Source organism: Lemur catta, chromosome 14 (genome assembly GCF_020740605.2).
Source record: "Lemur catta isolate mLemCat1 chromosome 14, mLemCat1.pri, whole genome shotgun sequence".
In the NCBI taxonomy this organism is placed as follows: domain Eukaryota; kingdom Metazoa; phylum Chordata; class Mammalia; order Primates; family Lemuridae; genus Lemur; species Lemur catta.
In genome coordinates, this window is record NC_059141.1 from 7081745 (window position 1) to 7100548 (window position 18804).

Sequence of the window (18804 nt, forward strand, 5' to 3'; positions counted from 1 at the left end):
CATCAACACGTGACTGCACAAGCTACGAGAGTGCCACGGCACTGGCACTACCAGGAGAACGCTGTGCTAAAGGGCACCCAGAGGCTGCCATGAAGTCTCTGCCCGTCCTGAGTGAAGCTGCACAGTTGGCTCAAGGGCCCTGCTGATCCGCCAAGGGCCATGAGGGAAATGGCTGAACTCCAACAAATCACTTTATCCAGGACTAAATCCCCAACGTACATCGGAGTAGACATAATTAAATGAGGCAGAGTGGACTTAAAGGTAAAATGTCATCCCCAACATGCCCCTGATGAAGAGAATTTTGCTTTACAGAAGCCTTTTTAAGTAGTAAATTACATTAATTACCAACATTTAAAAACATCCAACATTTAAAGGTTCTGCATCTCTGATTTATTAGACAGCATGGAAATAACAGGTTTAGGTTGTATTACAGAAAGAGCTCAAATGCTCATAAACAGCAACTGGGCTTGTTAGGGGTAGGAAGGGAAATTCTTCAGACTACTGCACAAAGACACAAAGATTCCTCATCCTAAACACAGTATTAAAGGGTACACAAACAGGATTCTTGTAAGAACAGAGAAATCCACATACTAAATAAGGTGTCCACAATGACTATAACACATCCCCCTAAGGGATAAGCATGTATTTGTAGGAAGCAAACAAAGCTTTCCATAGAGAAACCACTTTCAGGAGATGATTAGGTGGACCTGCAATGAAGAAAATACATTTCAAAAGATGGGTTCAGATTTATACCAAGTTTTCACTGAAATAATTAAAAAATAAAAATAAGACCCTTCTCTGTATCAAAAGAATGTTTTTAAAAATACATCATGGATAAAATAAATTTCTGGGAAGGTCCAAGTCCTATTCAGAGACATACATTTGCAAATAATATAAATTAAAAATAAAAACTTGACAACAAAAATACTACTTGGAACTACCTAGAATAGGCCAAGCTAAGTTCGTGTTCTGCTTTAGCGCATTATATTGAAATGAATCTCATTCTCACTATAATTTTTTTCTTTTTAACCTTAATCACCAGCGGCTGGGCAACTGAAATGGGCATGAGAACTATATAAATGTCAGAGAAATATGTAAACCTCATTAATGTTTCCAAAAATTCATTTAGAGATAGAAACAGGTCCAAATAGATGCCTGCCTAAATGTACTGCAATTACGTTACAATTATTTTTCCAAATACACAGATATGCTCTGTCTTTTCTCAGCTCATTACTGACTCAAACAATTTGCCCTGCTGGGATCAATTGTTTGCTAATAAATAATTGTTTACAGTCTCAAAATGATATTAGGAGGTTTTCTTATTAGTTTTCCTTCTGCACCCTAATAAGATTGAAAACTAGCTGATTCCCAAGAGTCTAACCTTAACCTCGCTTTGTTTAACAGCCCAGGAAATGATGAACCATCTGCTTCAGAAAATAATGGACGGCCAAGAGGAAATATTGTTTAATTGTAGATTAACCTCCTCATGAGGCAGTCTGAAGCAGCTTTAGAATTAGCAACTATAACTAGCAAAAGAAACAAATGGCTCAAGAGCCTTTCCTCTACCATTTAAGGTTCAGAAAGAATGCAAAGGGCTTTTTATTACCTATATTTATTTACAAACATTTATGTCCACAGTGGAAACAAAAATCATCAATGAAGTCAAAACTGATTCTCAAAAGTATAGTCACTGCCCTCCAATTTTGTTTGCCCAAATACCTTTAATGCAGCAAACCATCAAACCATCTCATGCACTTAAGAAAGTGTTCATTTAAAAAAAATAAAATAAAAACCTCTTTTCCATTATTTTCAGGTTCTTATAATATTAAAATTAATATTTTCCCTGGTTTCTTTGTTAATAGTAATAAATCCACCATTGGGGAGTACGAATTGTTTTATTATCATCAACATGGCACTTAAGTAAATGAAATCTTGTCAAGTACATGGTGACCTACAAGTTCAAAAGAAAAAAAGAACAGCATGAGATCAAAATGGCCGGCCAGGACAGGAGATACAAAAGTGACAGATTAAACGCAAACATAGCCCTTTATCCAACAGGCTTCACATGCTAAAACTTTTTCTAAAGTCAAACCTGTAAAAGCGTATCTGATACAGAATACTTAATATTCTGTCCACTCTCAAGTGCTAAACCAATTAGCAAGGGTACTATACCCATCTTAATTCAGAAAAGCACAGGAATCCTGAAAACATTCAGTTATTCCACAAATATTTATTGAGGACTTCCTTCAAGGGCCTGGGAGGAGAGGGACAAGGAACAGGACAAAGACACTTAGGGTAGATATTTTATGGTTTAACGTTTAACACATGCCTAAGTATCAGTTTTTCCTTAGGCCTGGTGGAAATAATTAAGTAAAAAGCTTTGCCCTGTTGGTATCAAAAAATGTAAATGGTTCCTCTCAGTCAACAGATATAACCAAGAACCAAAGACATCTATGAAAATTTCAAAACTAAGGAAATTTGCAATTCCAGGCAAGGCCATATTACTCTGGGTTTCCAATAAGACCTGAAGGTCACTCATTTTGTGTAAATATTAAAGAAACAACCTCTGTGGAGAGGAAAGATTTTTGGCAGTTCAAATTCTTAAATATCTTAAATAGTATTTGCTAAAATAAATTATTCTTGAATTCCTTAACTTAATTTTGAAGCAATGAGCTAGTAATAACTCCAGAGATTCAAATAATAGAGCCTATTCAAGAAGAATAAGAGTTTGACATTCTTCTCTACAAAACAACTAGGCACAATTTTATCCATCAGACGTCTATCAACCTACGGATATTGAAAGCTTGGGAGAACATGATAACATCAACTCCAACCCTACAGTCAGCTGTAATATCAAGCAGGCATCAACAATGCTATTCATGAATTTAGAAAAATTAATAAATCCTGGGTTGAATGCAAGAAAAGGCTCAAATACAGGTGAAGCATACTCACTTGGGTTTTGTTTCTGCATCTGTCACTTGGCGAATGAAGATACCATCTTCAGGATGTTCTGTGTCATCCATTTCATACATATAAGATGATGCTATTGCAAGCGTAGTCCCATCATTACTGAAGGCAAGTGATGCGATGCTGGTGGGGTACCGATGGAACTGGCACAGTCGCTTTTTGTTAAATGGATCCCAAATATTTACAAATCCATCAGAACCACCTAGAAGTAATTTCAAAATAATTAAAATGGTTCTTAATACCAGACACAAAAATAACCATCATCTTAACACTTAATTTTTAAGGTGATAGGAGTTATATTTCCCCCAAGAAGTATTGTACCAGACTTTTCTGCTAAATACTTTAAACAGCCAGCACAACTTTTTTTTTTAAATTCCACCTAAGCATAAATGAGGAGTGTTCAATTAATTTTAAAAATTTATATTATCTTAACCAGATACAGGTTAGCATGCCATACTTTACCTGTGGCAAATGTATTGTGGATATTGTGAAAGGAAATGGCATTGACTGGGTAAATCTGCTCAATATTATTTTCTTTAAGTCTGTGACATTTGAAGGCATACTTCTTCTTTTGTACTTCAGGGCTTGGGTCCAAGTACTCAACTGCCACTCGGCCTTCAATAGAGCTTAGTACATAACCCTGCCAAGAGGGAACCAGAGAACAAAAACGGTAAAATCCAGTTTCCAAAAACAAGGCACTATTTCCAAATTCAACCCATACTAAAGAAAGATGATTATCTCAGAAACAAGAAATATGGCCATGTTTTAACAAAATTTTTAAGCTATACTAACATAGTTATGACAACTCTAAAAAGCTAAGAACACTAATACCTATTTTAGAAAAAATAAGGCTATCATCACTTGCTTTCTTCACTGTACCAGTGCCTTGCATATTGCCATCAAAAGGATCCAGTTATTTTGTCAAACCTAAACAAGAATTTTAAAGTGTTTTAATATTATTGTTGCACTATTTAAAAGGGGACTCAAATGTGTTCCCTCAATTAAAATATATTCTATGTTGTATAACTCTTTATCTCTAATAACTGTAAGAACTGTTTCCTTCATTGGGGGCATCAATAATCCAAATCAACTGGAACACTAGTCTTCCATCTTAATCATTCCACCTTTTGCATTTACTATAGCAAGCAGGTGTGCACACAACAGATCTTCAGGAATATTCAACAGTGGTTTATAATTTTAAACCCTTCTTCACCTTTCCTTAAAATGACAATATTCCAAAAAAATAAAATAAAATAAGAGATAACACACTAAATATGAAATCTGTTTTACATTTTCTTTTTAATCTACTTCAAGGTGTGAAAAAGATTTATTCCCAAAAACTGCTTATGAATAAAAAAGAAATCAGTAAAATCCTTTTAAACTTCCATTATAAAGTAGAGATAGTCCAACAGAAAATTTTAGATACAAAGATGTTAAAATAACGTTTACAATGCAAGCATATTTTAATCATCTATTTAAATCTCTAAAATTTCACATAACTGCAATTCCTTACCTTCAACAGAAACTTACAATTTCCTAAAAAAAAAAAAAGGGCGGTGATCACCACTGAGGTACTGGCCTTTTGAGATAAGGGGACAAGAGAATAACTGACATAACTGCTTCAAGTTCCACAACCACTAAACAACAACCATAAGGTTCCAAAGATACCTGCTGTTTTTAATAACTTTTCTTCTTGTGAAATTCCTATTGCAGCTCACCACAGCACCACCTTCCCTTAGACCTTTAAGGACTCAGGTTAAGAGGGAGCTCACTAATAAACAGGCCAATCTCATTTATGATGATGATGGAAGGTGACTCACCCTGTATATCAAGAATTAGTCATTATATGAGGGGCACTGCCTCTCTAACCTCAGACGAGTTCTTTACCGAAAAAAAAAAAAAAAAAAAGAATCAAAGTTCTATTGTCAAATGGGGAAAGAACTCCATTAGTATTAGGGTTAAAAAAGACAATAGCAAATTCCATAAACCAAAATTTCCAGATACAAATTTTAATTCACTGATTTATAAATTGAAATATCAGCAAAACTTTCTTTGATTAATGTACATCTATCAAGCATCCTGGACCAGGATCACAAAAAAAAAAAAAATCAGAAGTCCTCTATTCAAACCACTGGGTGATCCTGGACAGATTACTTAACCTCTCTGAATATCAAGGTCTTTTCTAAAATAGGGGTTAACACATTACCTTTTAACACAAGACCATCAAAAATATTAACAAATTCTAAGTAACTACTCAAAAACAAAAAGCTTTAAAGGTAGTGGCTGAATTCATTATTACAAAAGAGATTATTTTTAAAGTCCAGAAAGGGGAAGGGACGATAGCTCAGTACCTGCTTGTTTGGAAATGCTCGGATGCAGCGAGTCTGGTATTTCAGGCTGGACTCTCTGCGCTGCTGCACGTAGCCCATGTTCCGTAAGTCCCACACCAACACTCTGCGGCCCGCTGTCCCCACAATTAGCCGATCTCCAGACACTGAGAGGGTATACACCTTTTAAAAGAGAACAAAATTTGCTAAAAATCACCTACTTGCTTGAAATAGCCTTTTGCCCCAAAATAAAGTCCACCTAATCATAAAACCATAAAAAATTTTAGCTGATTGAGTTCTCAACCACAGGTTCCAATTTTAGATACCGAAGTTATGCAAACCAAGTAATTCACACTACTAGCAAACCCAGGATATTCTCAACACTTCACCAAGTACCATATAATATACATTCTATTTAATTCTGGAAAAGCACTTTTAATGATTTAATTCTCTTGCTTACTAAATCAAACTAAATTTTTCCCAGCCTTATTGTCTCCTTTAGAAACAAAAGTGAAAAAGAAAAAAAAAACACTCAAAAATGAGACAATAAAGCCATAAAATAATTCAAGACACTTTTTAATGGACTTCTAGCTTTTCATAAAACAATCATTTTCAAAGTTATTTTCCTACAACCAGTTTTTGGAAGGAGATTTCATTTTATAACTCTAAAAATCTTGATTTTTCCCAGCTGTTAAAGTGAATAAATAGGCCTTTCCAGGAAGAGTGAGGGAGCCACCATTAATTAGCTGTTAAGTTGCTTTTGGTGGCATACAAACCCAAAATTAAAAGAATAGTGGTCTGGCGTACGACAAAGCAAATTCTTGTGCCCTGACGTCATACTTCACATGCAAGACAGAAGTTCAACTTTAGGGAAAATTTTAAAAAGCATCCTATTCCCTATTTTTCCCCCTCTCATAATACCTTTCTTCAATATTAAAATCTCCACAAAAATAGCAGAATTTCCTGCAAATATTTAGTAGTTTATGTGCAAATATAATGTTACTTGGAGACCAAACAGAGGTAGCAAATTCATGAAAAAGGTAGCAAAAAATATTTTCCTGGTCATGTTGTCTTTTTACTTTTATTTTTTGTAGAGACAGGGTCTCGCTATGTTACCCAGGCTGGTCTGGAACTCCTGGGCTCAAGCTCTCCTCCTGCCTCGGCCCCCCCATCTGCTGGGATTACAGGCATGAACCACTACACCCAGCCCATTTCTTTTAAATCTAGACTTGAGATTCGTAACTGTGCTCTGAATATTAGTTTCAATTAATAAAAAACCCTAATCTGACCTATTATTTCTAAACCTGAAGAACTGCTATAAAAAATGTAGAGAGGCCTCATGACATGGTAAGACATATTTTTTAACATTCAGTAATTAAACCAAACTATAAACCACAAGTTGAAGAACCAAGATAAATGTAAAAATGCAATGTCTGGATAGTCTCTATAATCTGGTCTTAAAATTCAAAAACTATAATGTGACCAAGGGAAAAATAAAGAATTAAAAAGATTCAAAACAACAGATTTTATATAAGCAGATTTAAATATGGGAAATATCACAAAATGTATCATAGTTTGCTCAGAAAACAAAACATATGCAGAAAAATGAAAATTAATCTAAGATGTATGAAGTACCAAATTTAAAAAATACAAAATCCGGAAAGAGATCGATTTATAATGGTACAATTATATTGGGAATTTTATCTTAAATCTTTACTATACATGTGACACACAAGCTTCTAATAGTGCTTTCTATCCCCACTGATCGTAAATCAAGTGAAACCACTGTCATGCTACTGACTAGGTATATACATTTATCAAAGAAAGTATTAAAAAAAGTGACATAATGAACCTTGCTGAACCAATAAGCAGCTTGATTCAGTGTGGCTGTCCATTATATGATACTCTGTCAGCAATTTATCACAGTTCTTAACATGATACATACAACCATAAATCAAAACTAGAAACAATGCAATTATTTCATTCTGAACAAAGGTCTTGCCAGGAGTGGATTCAACTGTGATGTGACAAAAATAATGGCTCTGTGGATGCACTACTGTATATAATGATGGCTAACAGGAATTGAATAGTATATTTACACTGAGGAAATAGAATCAAGTGAAGGATACCTTTAAACAGCTAAAACAATCAATCTTTAAAATTAACTACCACCTGATAAAGTCTGACGAGGATACAGCAAGAATGCTCAATTACACTTTCATCATACAGATCAAAAGGTTAGAATACACAAAGTTTCAGTTTTAAAAAGCTTTGTCCACTAAAAACCTTGAAACTACAACTGTCAGCACTGAAAAATATATACAAACAGTAAAAGCCAGGAAACATAAACACCTTTCTCACTAAACTTGAAATGATAACCCACTTCACCCTCTTAACCGTCAATTCAAACGAAACCTCCAATGTCACAAATGACAATGAGTGATGCTTCATCCCATTTTTTGGTACGGGCATATCAAACCCAATTTAAGACAATCAAATTGTCTTTGCTCAATGACTTCTCTGGCAGTTGAGTTGATTCTAAGTCCTGAGATTTAAAGCATTAACAATACATGGAAACAGGTTCATTTAAGCTAGTACTCTCCAGTAAAACAACTGACAGAAAAAAGTTGGCCAAAATCCCACAGTTAATTTTCCTTTGCATTAAAGCATTTTTATGTAGCTGTGTTTATAAGACAGATTCTTTGTCAACTCTTTACCTCTGAATTCAACAGCATGTTCATCAAATATGCATCAAGACAAATCATCCCAAGAACCCTAACTCCAGGGATGAATATAAAGAGCCTACCTTTTCAGGCTGAGAGAAGGTCCCGGCATTACAAGGAGTTCTGGGATCCCACAATTTAACTGTTTGATCCCAACTTCCAGTAACCATCACATTCACTTCCGGACAGTATTCAACACATCTGATAGGGGCATCATGGGTTCCAACAAGATTTTCTATAGGAAAAAGAAGGGGGGAAAACCCAACAACTAACTTTACTACCTCGACTAAACAAATATTCCTAAAATGAACTAACAAAATAAACATTCAAGTGTAACCAATCTGCCTCATCCAACTCCACAGAAATGTCAGTATACAGAAAAATCTCCATGACTACAAAAAGTTACCCATTCCTCTTTGTTCACCTCACAGCGAAAATGAGTGGAGAACTCTGGTCTTCTGGATCTCAACAACACTCATCTTGAACACTAAGCCAATGCTGATAAGAATCTTTCTTATAATGCTATAGGATTATGAGTGCTGGGGGTGAAGTCTTATGATTATTCCACTTGGTTTTCATGGTAGGTGAAATTTTCAGTACACATGTTCTTTCTTTTCAATTTCAACTTCATACTATCTCATTTATTCATTCAAATAACATCTACTATGTGCCAGAATCTGGGCTAAGGATATAAAAATGAACAATATATGGTCTTGACACTCAAACAGGAACACTACCTTTTTAAAAATATTTCATTTACAAAAGGATTTCATGAAGTTTGGCAATGACCTTCAGAAAATAAACAGCTAATTTTCTAAGTTATAGTCTAATATCAAAAATGTTTAAGTTAGCTTTTCAGTGTTTTTTCCCCCCAAGTTTCTGAATAAATACAACCTAAACATGCAAGCTAACTTACACTGAGTAAGCTACTGGCAAGCAAAACCAAGTGTTTGCAGTTATAAGTTACATAAGAAAGTGACTTTCATGCAAAGTCACTTCTTTTTGACAAAATGTGCCCATCCATCCATCCATCCTCCCATTTTCCAACTTATCCTCTATTTAGATGTATCTCTGTACCCTGCCATCTCCTTCCAAATATACCTATGCCTAACGTACACATAAACAAATGCTCAGCTAGAGAGCTCTATGCATTTGGGTTCCATTTCTATCTCTACTGTGCCCCAGTATCACCATAAAAATCTGGGTAAGTCATTTCATATCGGGGCCTCTAAGAAATTACTTAACTGAAAGAAAACGTATCATCTTGTTACACAATAAATGCAACTGAAACATATTCTGCTAAATAACTATAAAGCAGGATTAATAAAGACATGACTAGTTATTTCATATTGTTAGCTTTTTAAAAACCTATCTTCCTTCAGCTTAAATTAAATTAGCTTCTGAAAAGGGAACTCTGAAACATCGGCACTGTACTGGAAATCCTAATGAAACATAAACCACTACGGGATCTAGTACACTTCTAACGACCAGGTAAAGGCCAAATACTTAAATGTCACTTCATGTAGGATGGTGATCATAATGGGCTTTACTGCAAAAATACATGCGTGACATTCTGTGACCAGTAATTTAATGGTTATCATTTAAACAAAAAAAATACTAAATCCAAGCCACTTTTACCTGTACCTAAGCAACCTGGAAGCTAAGCAATTCAGAAGTAACTTGGTAACCAAGCAATTCAGAAGCCACTCTTACTAAATGTTTATACCCTCATACACTAAGAAAACAAATTGTTAAAAATGTGTTCATATTACCTTGATCGGTGTTCAAATCATGCATTTTCAACTGATGATCTAATCCCCCACTCCAGGCGTGTGTTGGATCCTAAAAATAGTTTTGAACCATTTAAAACTTGGACATTTAGAAAGTATTTCAAAATTCCTATTTCTACAGTCAACTGTTTAGTTTACGCTGAGGATGATACATACACTGAGCTCAACTACTAAGGTAAACAAACAAAAAACAGCACAAAAAAGTAAGCAAGTGGTCGCTAAACTATTATGTCATCAAATTAAAGGAGGTCTGCTTTATCCTGTTCACACCAGCTGAGAGTAAACAGGCATTCTTTCTAAAAGTTCCTTTTAATAAGGCAGCCAAAACAGTCTTGTTGCAGATCTCAAATACAATTATCTCATGTCCAGAAAGCTTACAGGGTTACTCCACAAACTTGAAAAGGCAGACCAAGTTTCTAAAGTTGGCAAGTCCCCAACATAAAACGGCACCTGGCTCACGGCAGGTGTTCCGGAAAAGCTAAAGAACTGTCCAAATAATTGCACTGACAGAACCCTCTACCCCATACCGGAAAAAGAGACGCTACTAACATGGGACATCATACATAATACAATGAAAGCACAAGAGCCCAAAATGAGGACACCTACGTAGAACGCGCAGTCCAGGACCGCACCGGTGTGCTGGTACTTGAGCCGCATGGAGTTGGCCGGCACATCGTAGAGGCGCACGGACGTGTCCCAGGAGGACACCAGCAGGAACTGGGAGGTGTTGGGGCTGAACTTCACCGAGGAGATGCCATCCTCGGGTGGCTGGTTCAGCTTGAACTCGTTAGAACCGGTCATCTGCAGAACAGGTGCCCAATCTGAGTCCTCAGGGTCCCGGGATGATGGCCAGGTAGTGGGGGATCCCAAAGGGAGGGGCCAAGAGAACGCTGGCGAGGAGCCTCTGCGCCTGCGCAGAGCCTGCTCCCGCCACAGTCAGGACTCGCCCCCCCACCCAGGCGTCCCCCGCCGCGCCCCAACTGGCCCAGCGCGCGCGGCCGCACCCCTAACCCCAGCCCCAGCCTGGCCAGCGGCGATCTTGTACCCCAGCCCCTACCCTCTCCGTACTCCCGGGACCCGTCGCCCCGGACGCTCCTAAAATGCAGGGAAAACAATAGAAGCGAAACGGGAGCCCTGCGAACCGCTCTACTAGCTGCGGGCCTGGGGAATTCCTGGAGAGTCCGCTCCTGCGCCCCGTCGCCTAGCCCCCTTACCTTGGGCACCCCTCAGAGGTAACGTTTCCGCCGCTCACCGCTGCCGCCGCCGCCGCCTCCTCGCCTCCCTCGGAGCACTCGCCGGCTGGACGAAGGAGGCGGAGAGGAAGCTCTAGCATAGGCCTGCCATTGGCTGATTTTAAAAGCCAACGTCTCACTCTAGACAGCTGATTGGTCCGCTCAGCTGCCCGGCGTCGTTCAACCCAGTCATCCTGTTCCGGCTCAAAGGGAAACCGCGGCTTTTCCGATCACGTGGTCTCATTTTACCACCATGCTGAGGCGCCCGAGTTCAAGCTGGACGAGTGGAAACTACAACTCCCAAGGAGCATCGCGCCAAGGCTGCGTTCGCGTCCTCTCAGGCCCCTCTGCGGCACGCTGGGAGATGTAGTCTCGCTGAGACAGATGCTCTACCTGCCCTCAGAATAGTAGGTGGGAAAGATCCTCTTTCCACCTCTTCCCGTGTCCCTCAACCGAGCAGTTAGTCTCTCAGACCCAAGAATTCTATTTTGGTCCATAGTCCTATAGAGCTACATTATTATCCCCTTCCCCGGATGTGCACATCCCCGTGAAGCTAACCAAAAATTGGAGCAGAGAAGGAAATATTTGCTCTAATCAACTGCATTATTTGCCTTGATTTTTTTTTTCTCATTTTCCTGGAGTTTTCACCTATGAACCAAGGTCTCCCATTTCCCATTGCACCAAGTTTTGCTGATCTCTCAGAAACTCATCCTTATTTATATTATGCTTTATCTCTCCATCCCATCTTTCCGCAAACCTTTTTTGAGCGTCCATTATATGCCGGGCCTGAGGAGGGCTCTGGGAAGGTGCATTTAATCAGACTAGCCCTTGCCCTGGAGAAACTCCTGGTCTAGAAGAGTGAACAGCCTGGGAAACAATACTCTGCAATGTGTTAAAGCTCACACAGCTGCTGCTTTTAGAGATATGTTTATAGTAGGGTGCTAAACTGACAGCTAGAAGCCTCTCCCCTTCCACCCTGGGCTGCCACTCCACAGAATTGCAGGCTCAGTTTGCTCCATTTGCTGTTTCTAGAATCCTCCAGAAATGAGGATCAAGAATGTTGTTCTGCAATGAGAAATGATTTTATCTCCATGAAAGAAAAGCAGTACTTAATCAGCGGAATGAAGTGACTGAGTTACTCTTGAATGTCAAAGGCTCACTGAAATTTTCAATTTAACCTATGCTATAACCTCTTTTTCATTGTCTTTTGTAAAGAAAATTTTTTGTTTTATTATATGATGTTGCAGAAAGTGAGAGGAAATTGTTGGGGTTAAAGTGTTTTGTTTTTAAGATACATTCATAAGAGAAAGTGTCGTTGATTTTTATGCATTCACATACCCGGTATTGTATGCACCTCTTTTTATGATTCCTGACACAATAAACATACTTATAACAACTACCACATTTCTGCCTATTGCATTGATATTACTGCTAACAATTTCTCGCCCTCTTTCCTCACCAGTCCTTGGTTCTCTATGTCTTCTTTTTCACCAAGTTAATGGCCAAGTTCAAAATTTTAAAATGCAGTTCCTTACTTCTAACTTTAGCTAAATGATTTTATCTCCTGACTTATTTGGTTCCTTCTCCCAGTTGTTTATTTAATTCTATTAGTGTTCCAAGATTCTGAGCATGAATTACCCACTAATAAAATCTAAGTGTATTTCATTATCCAGTGTGTGTATGATTCAGGTCCCTCTGGGCATGTAGTTGCAGCCCGACTCGATTTGAGTTTTAAGAAACGTCAATCTTTTAAATCCAGTTTAGAGCCTGAAAGGAGGCTGGTGATTTTGCTGATTATTCAAATGAATTGATAGTCTTGAGATAGGAAATCTGGCAACAATGGAGTCTTGAACATTTTAAATCCAAATCCAGTGGGGGGTGTGTGTGTGTGTTTAATAGTTACCTGTGAGAGAGAGGAATTCCTAGAAACTAATTTCACTGTTGGATCACCATTGACTGCTAATTTCTGTTTTAGTAAAAAGAGTGAAATATACACATTATGACAAACTGGAAAAGGATCTTTCCCTTAAATTATAAGGGCCAAATCACTATCATTAAGTGCCTACAGTGAGTAGAAGAAACCATTTCCTATAACAAAAGCAATCCTAAGGAGGATATAGTGGCACAATACTGTTAAAACCATCAGCTCTTGTTAAAACCGTAATCTACTGAAAGGCAGACAAAAATGATATGGATAGAATATTCCTGTACAAGCAGTTCTTTGGAAGCAGTTTGCTTGTTTCTTCGTGGAATATTCAAATAGAAACGTTAGAGGAAAAGAATTTAAAGAGGGCCATCTGGAACAAGAGAACTTCATTGAAATAAAGTGTGTGTGTAAAATCAATGAGGAAAAAATGGGATCCAGTATCACTTTTGTTTTCTGACTACCCAATATTTACCATAGTTTCTCAGCATGCACTAAGGCCCAGTAAATATTTATTGATGTGAACTCAGTTAAAATGAAATAAATGCAATTGAACTAACCTACTATTGACAAATATGTTCTTGGATAACATCCTTCTGACGTCACCTTGGAATAGATTGTGATTTTTATGAAATCTAATGTGAGAAGAAAAAAAGATGATCTCAAAAAGGACAATATTAGATCGAATCTTTTTGGCCAGACATTTTACACAGTACTGTGGGTCACAAAGACGTTTACAGACAGTCTGAATATATTCACAAAATGTATATAATTTCTGTTCCTCTCAGGTCAAAAAGACAAGTTTCACCCGCAAATATTTTCCTTCTAGCGGATGGGATCGAGCCTCTGTGCTGCGGACTCCTGGCTCCTTTGCACCTGCTCGGTGGGGCTGCGGTCCCGAGGCAAGGAGGACCGAGGAGCTAGCCCCACGTGGTGCTGGACCATTGGCCTCCTCCCAGCTCATGCTTCCTTTTCCGACGTTTTACCGGAACAGGCGGCTGCGATATGCACGCCACTCGCGTGGCCATTCTCTCGGTACAGCGCCCTCCCAGCCGGGGCGCGGCGGCAGGTGTCCGCGCGGGAGTCCGTGGGCGCCCCCGCCGCGCGTCACGTTCCATTCAGGGCGTGAAGCCCCGTGCTAGCCCCTGATCCAGCCACACGCATGCAAACTATTAACCACAAAAGACTGGGGAAAAGCCTTTGCCTCCCGCGCCTTTTGCCTGGTCTCAAGCCTTGGATCCCTCCTAGGCCGAAGTGCGGCTTTACCGAGCCCAGTTCTCGCTCTGCGCGGTACACGGAACTGCCACCGGCCATGGAACTGGGCGCGGCTGGAAGCCAGTCACGCCAGGCTCGCGGATAGCAAAGCCGACACTTTACCGGGTACAGGCAGCGCCGCCGCTTGCTCTGCGCGCTTGCAGAGGAGGCTCCGCGGCAGAGCCGGGCTACGCCGTAGCTTGCCCAGCTGTGGCCAATCTCAAGGCGATTCCATTGCTGGGAAGATGCCGCTCGGCTGGGCTGCTTCCCGAAGGCAATCTCTTCAGCAGCAAGGCCTACCTCCACTCCTTTGTCTTCCCGGGCTCGGGCTCCAGAGGCGGTTTCCAGACAGGGTACGTCTCAGCCCGCGCGAGGATTACGGGCACCGGAGTCCAGTCGGACAGCTCTAGCCACATGCAGTCTGGGTGGCGCCAAGGTCCTGACTTTTAACTCCTGACCCCCGCCCCACCCTCCACGTGGTGCGAGCTGGACTCTTGTAGACAGGTGCCTGCAAGCCCCTTCCACTGAAAAGCTTGAAAACCACCCGTGCGTCATCCTGCCGGGGCAATCAATCCCACCAAAGTTAGCAACGATGTTTAAAATGTTTTATTTTTTTCTCTTTAAAAATATTTACACATCTGAACTCTCCCCCTTACACCCCTACCCATCCTCCGGATGAGAGAAACGAAAAGAGGCAATTAGATAGTTGTTCAAAGTCCCAGAGGCCTGGCCTGGCAGAGAGCGTGTGCACGTACATATACAGGTGTATATATGTGGGAGGAGTGTACCTGTTTTGCAAGTGTTTTCTGATTTTTTTTCTACCAACCAAAGCCGAACTGGCCAAAACTCCGTTTCCCACCACCACCAGAGAACATCCCCCTCCAAATGGTTTTCAAAGCGTATTGGTTCGGTTTGGGTAGAAAGCAGGCTATCTGGTTTGAAGAATGCCGATAAATACCCGAAACAATCAAAACAAAAAGTAGCGCAGAGGCCATAAATAAGAGATAAAGAATACACATGGTGTATTTCTTAATATTTCTGGAAACGCCCCCTTGCTCGGAGCCCTGCGAAGGGTGCGGCGCGCGACGGACTGAGCAGGCAGCTGGAGCCGGCCCGGGCGGCCCGGGGGCAGGCGGGCGGCGCGCGGCGGCGGGCCGGTCAGTAGTCGAGCTTGTTGTAGAGGTTATAGAGAGGTAAGGCCGAGAGGTTGCTGCCCGGGTAGTAGAGCGGCGCGGGGAAGGCGAGGGAGCGGGGCACCGGCACGCGCAGCAGCGAGCTGTCCCGGAACACCAGCGGCATGCCCACCAGAGTCTGCGCCGACGCGTGCGCCATGTTGGCCGCCTCCAGCTCCGCCGAGAGCTGCCGCTTCCACTTGTTGCGGCGGTTCTGGAACCAAGTCTTAACCTGGGTCTCGGTAAGCTGCAGGCTGGAGGCGAGGCAGGCGCGCTCCGAGCTGCTCAGGTAGCGCTTCATGTCGAAGGTGGACTCCAGCTGGTACACCTGGCTGCGCGAGAAGACGGTGCGCGTCTTCTTCTTGGCCGCTCCCGCCTGCCTTTCGGCACCGCCGTCCCTCGGCCGCTCCGACCCTGGCGAGGGCGAACCCGCGGGCAAAAGCCTCTCTTTCTCTTCCTTAAAGTCCGGGTGCGAAGGAGAGAGAAAAGGCGTGCGCTCCGAGCCCGCCGGCCCTGCGCCTCCGCTGCCCTTAGGCGTACCTGAGGAGCGAGAACAGACAAGAAGGCCATGGAGTTGTGGAGCCTCCTGGAAGACTCCCAGCTCTTCCCAAGACCGGGCAGTTGGCAGGCACCTGCAGCCTTGGCCCCAAGTTACCACCCACTCCTCTTCTCCCTCTTGCTGACACCCAGCACCCCAGTCTTTAAAAAGCAACAGGAGAGACACCCAGCTACTCCGAGTCTAAGGTCTCTGTGCTCCCACCTTTATGAAGGGGCAAGTGGCAACTGGGAGAGAAGGTCTGCAGGGGGAACATTACATCATTTTACAAAAGGCGATTTTGTCCTGTAATGACTGAGCTGGAAGAGTTCCTCGAGCTTTATACGGTACCATCATTTCACAGGCCGTTTGTTTGGAAATCACGCTAAGGACTAACGCGGGGCTCCCTTTCGTCAGATGTTGTAAAGAGGAACCATCTCTGAAACGCACCATTGTCAATCATCTTGGAGTGCTAATCATTTCGAGGAAGAGACAGAGACAGAGAAAGGAAGGAAAAGACGCAGAAAGAGATTTCGGCAGAGACAGACTGCCTAGACCCGACTTTCAGAACTCCTGTCTGGAAAGTATCCAATGTGCAAAGGGTACTGAGGACTGAGCTGTGTGTACCACCGGCTAGGTGCTCCACCCGCTGTGGTCCGCTCTCTCCAACTCAACCTGCCCCAAGACGCCCGAGCCACACGGCGGTCTGTGCTCCCGGCCTCCCCGCGAACGCACGCCGGGCTGAGGAGGCACCAAGGCGCGTGCATCTCCTCCCCTCGGCCCCAAATCCCGGTAGCCGCAGTTCCAGGCGGAGAGGGCCTGGCACCGGAGTCTTGGCAGGGCGCTTAGCCTCCCTCCCCTCATGCTCGCTCGCTAGCTCGCTGCCAGACTGGCGAAGTGCATCCTTACCCAGGCAAGGAAAAGGGATGGGGGGGTGGTGCTTGGGGCCCGGCTCCTTAGGGCCGTGCGAGTCTGGGCAGAAGCAGGCAGGCGCCTTCCAGCCGTCGTCCGGCTCCTCCTCCTCCGAGGACACCGACAGACTGCGCTTCCTGGCTGGCCAGCCAGCGGGCTCCCGCGGTGCCTCCGAGGGCCCCCCGCCCAGGATGGACTGGATGGTGAAGCTGGAGACGCCACCGGCCGCCGGACACCCCTTGCCTGCATCTTCCTTGCTGCCCATCCTGGGTTCATAAGAAATCAGAGGAAACCAAGAACTCCCTTTAGAGACGATCTGGGTGGAAGGTGGTGCAGGCAGGCAGGCAGGGGGGAGGGGTGGGGAGGGAATCCAGGGGGAGGGGGCGGCGAGGCTAGCTAGGCGTCCCTTCCGCGCGAGGGACACGCAGACATGGGACGACTGCGCAGGGGTTCCTGCCCGCCTGGCTCTGGGTGCGCCCGCCCAGCCCCGGTGCGAATGCCCCTTCCTCGCCCGCCAGCTCGCCAGGTCTCGGGCGTTGAGGAGGCGGCGCGGCCTCATTTGCATAGAGGTTACCCGAACGCGGCCAATCGCAGCGCCGCCGAGCGGCCCCGGAAATTTTCAAAAAGCCTCGGCCGGGCACACCGAGCTCGTGTGCTCCCTGAGCTCGTCGAGAACCCGATGGACATCATCTGAGTCCAACCAAGGGGTAGCCAGGGTCGAAAGCAGCATTGATTCTAACTCGGGTTCCTGGCCTCTATGGCGACTTAGACTCCTGGAACCCTGACCCTCTCTAGGGGCGGAGGCTGCGCGGGGCTACAAGCTGGAGTGGCCCCTCAACTCCGCGGGGGACGGGTGATCACGCCTCCGACCCTCCACTACCCTCCCGCAGCCCTCCACCCCTCTAGCCAGGGTGGGCAGGCACTCCTCCTCCGTGGCGCCCCGCATAGGAGTGAGGTGGGTTAGGAGCGTCTGCAGACTGAGGCTCTTCCCCCAGCTATATCTGGGGGCCCCAGGAGCACAACTTCTGCCCTTCCCTGCCTGCAGACCTCATCCCTGTCGCTGGCCCAACGGGGCTACCTGATCTTTGGGGGAAGGGAGGAAGCTCTAGATCCGGAGTCAAGAGATCCCGGTACAAGTCCCAGCACCACCATTTACACACTGCGTGAACTTGGACAAGTCTAATCCTAATCAAAGCCTCACTGCCCTCATTGCTGAAATGAACTTCTCCGATCGCCTCAGGTGGGGATGGAAAAGCGTCCGAAGGGCTATAAGCACTAGGAGCGCATAGTAGGTACTCCATAAACCTTCGCTTAACAGCCCAAGGCCCGCCCGTGCCCTAAGTGAATCTCGTTTTCTGGTAAATCTCGTTTATTGGAGGTCTGGGAATTGCTGCAGAAATAGATGCGCTTTGCTCCCAGGAAGGTGGAAAAGAAGGAGGTGGCGACGGGGACACGGTATTAGAATTGAGCAGAGTCGATTCAGATTTTGGCTGCGTGACCTTGGGCAGGATACTTAGACTTTCTAAACCTCGGGTTTCTTCTTTTCTAAAATTGGGGAAGCAATGCCTATCTCTTGGAGGCTGTAGTGAGGTCAAAGCGCCCAGCGCTAGCCAAGCCAACTGTGGAGTGCAATACATCATGGTTCCCTCCCACTTTCTAAAGTCCCCTTGCTGAGCCCAGGCTCTCTCCCCTTTAATTCCTAGATCACCTGTTACCTGATCTAGAATCAGCCGGACTCAGGCAAAGCGGTTTGGGGCCACAGCCTACACAAGCTTCATGGAAACAGGTAAGGCAAGGCCGACGGCGCTCAGGCGACCCCATCCCCTGTGGCTGCGGCCTCGGGACCTCTCCGCCAAGAGGTCCTAGAAGTCTGGTCTCTAGTGTGCCTCCTAAATGCAGCCAAAGATGAGAGAAGACTCTGGAATCAGTCCCCACAAATGTCCAGGCGCTGCACCATGACGATGCAGT

General features: G+C 43.5%; 2 protein-coding genes across 6 annotated transcripts in view; both read right to left on the bottom strand.

Moving 5' to 3' along the window:
• Positions 1–367: 367 nt before the first annotated feature.
• BUB3 (BUB3 mitotic checkpoint protein) lies at positions 368–11258 on the bottom strand. Of its 2 annotated transcripts, none has more exons than XM_045569220.1 (8): positions 11022–11258; positions 10414–10608; positions 9790–9859; positions 8101–8252; positions 5319–5477; positions 3430–3607; positions 2953–3169; positions 368–1951 (listed from the first exon to the last, which is right to left on the bottom strand). In XM_045569220.1, exons 2-8 carry the CDS (start codon positions 10606–10608, stop codon positions 1936–1938), a joined length of 987 nt encoding a protein of 328 aa, XP_045425176.1. In that variant the 5' UTR covers positions 11022–11258; the 3' UTR covers positions 368–1935. The 2 variants fall into 2 exon arrangements, with proteins under 2 accessions (XP_045425176.1, XP_045425177.1); XM_045569221.1 differs by having other exon boundaries at positions 368–707; positions 11022–11132.
• Positions 11259–14808: 3550 nt separating this feature from the next.
• Positions 14809–18804, bottom strand: part of HMX2 (H6 family homeobox 2) — an 8268-nt gene continuing 4272 nt past the window's right edge. For 3 of the 4 annotated variants that reach the window (XM_045569224.1, XM_045569223.1, XM_045569226.1), the window contains 2 exons: positions 16834–17102; positions 14809–15929 (listed from right to left, as the gene is read on the bottom strand). In XM_045569224.1, the coding sequence (XP_045425180.1) occupies positions 15376–15929; positions 16834–17101 (822 nt within the window). In that variant the 5' untranslated portion in view covers position 17102 and the 3' untranslated portion in view covers positions 14809–15375. Of the gene's footprint in view, positions 15930–16833; positions 17103–18551; positions 18726–18804 lie in introns of all 4 variants that reach the window. The other variant, XM_045569225.1, reaches the window with a different exon arrangement.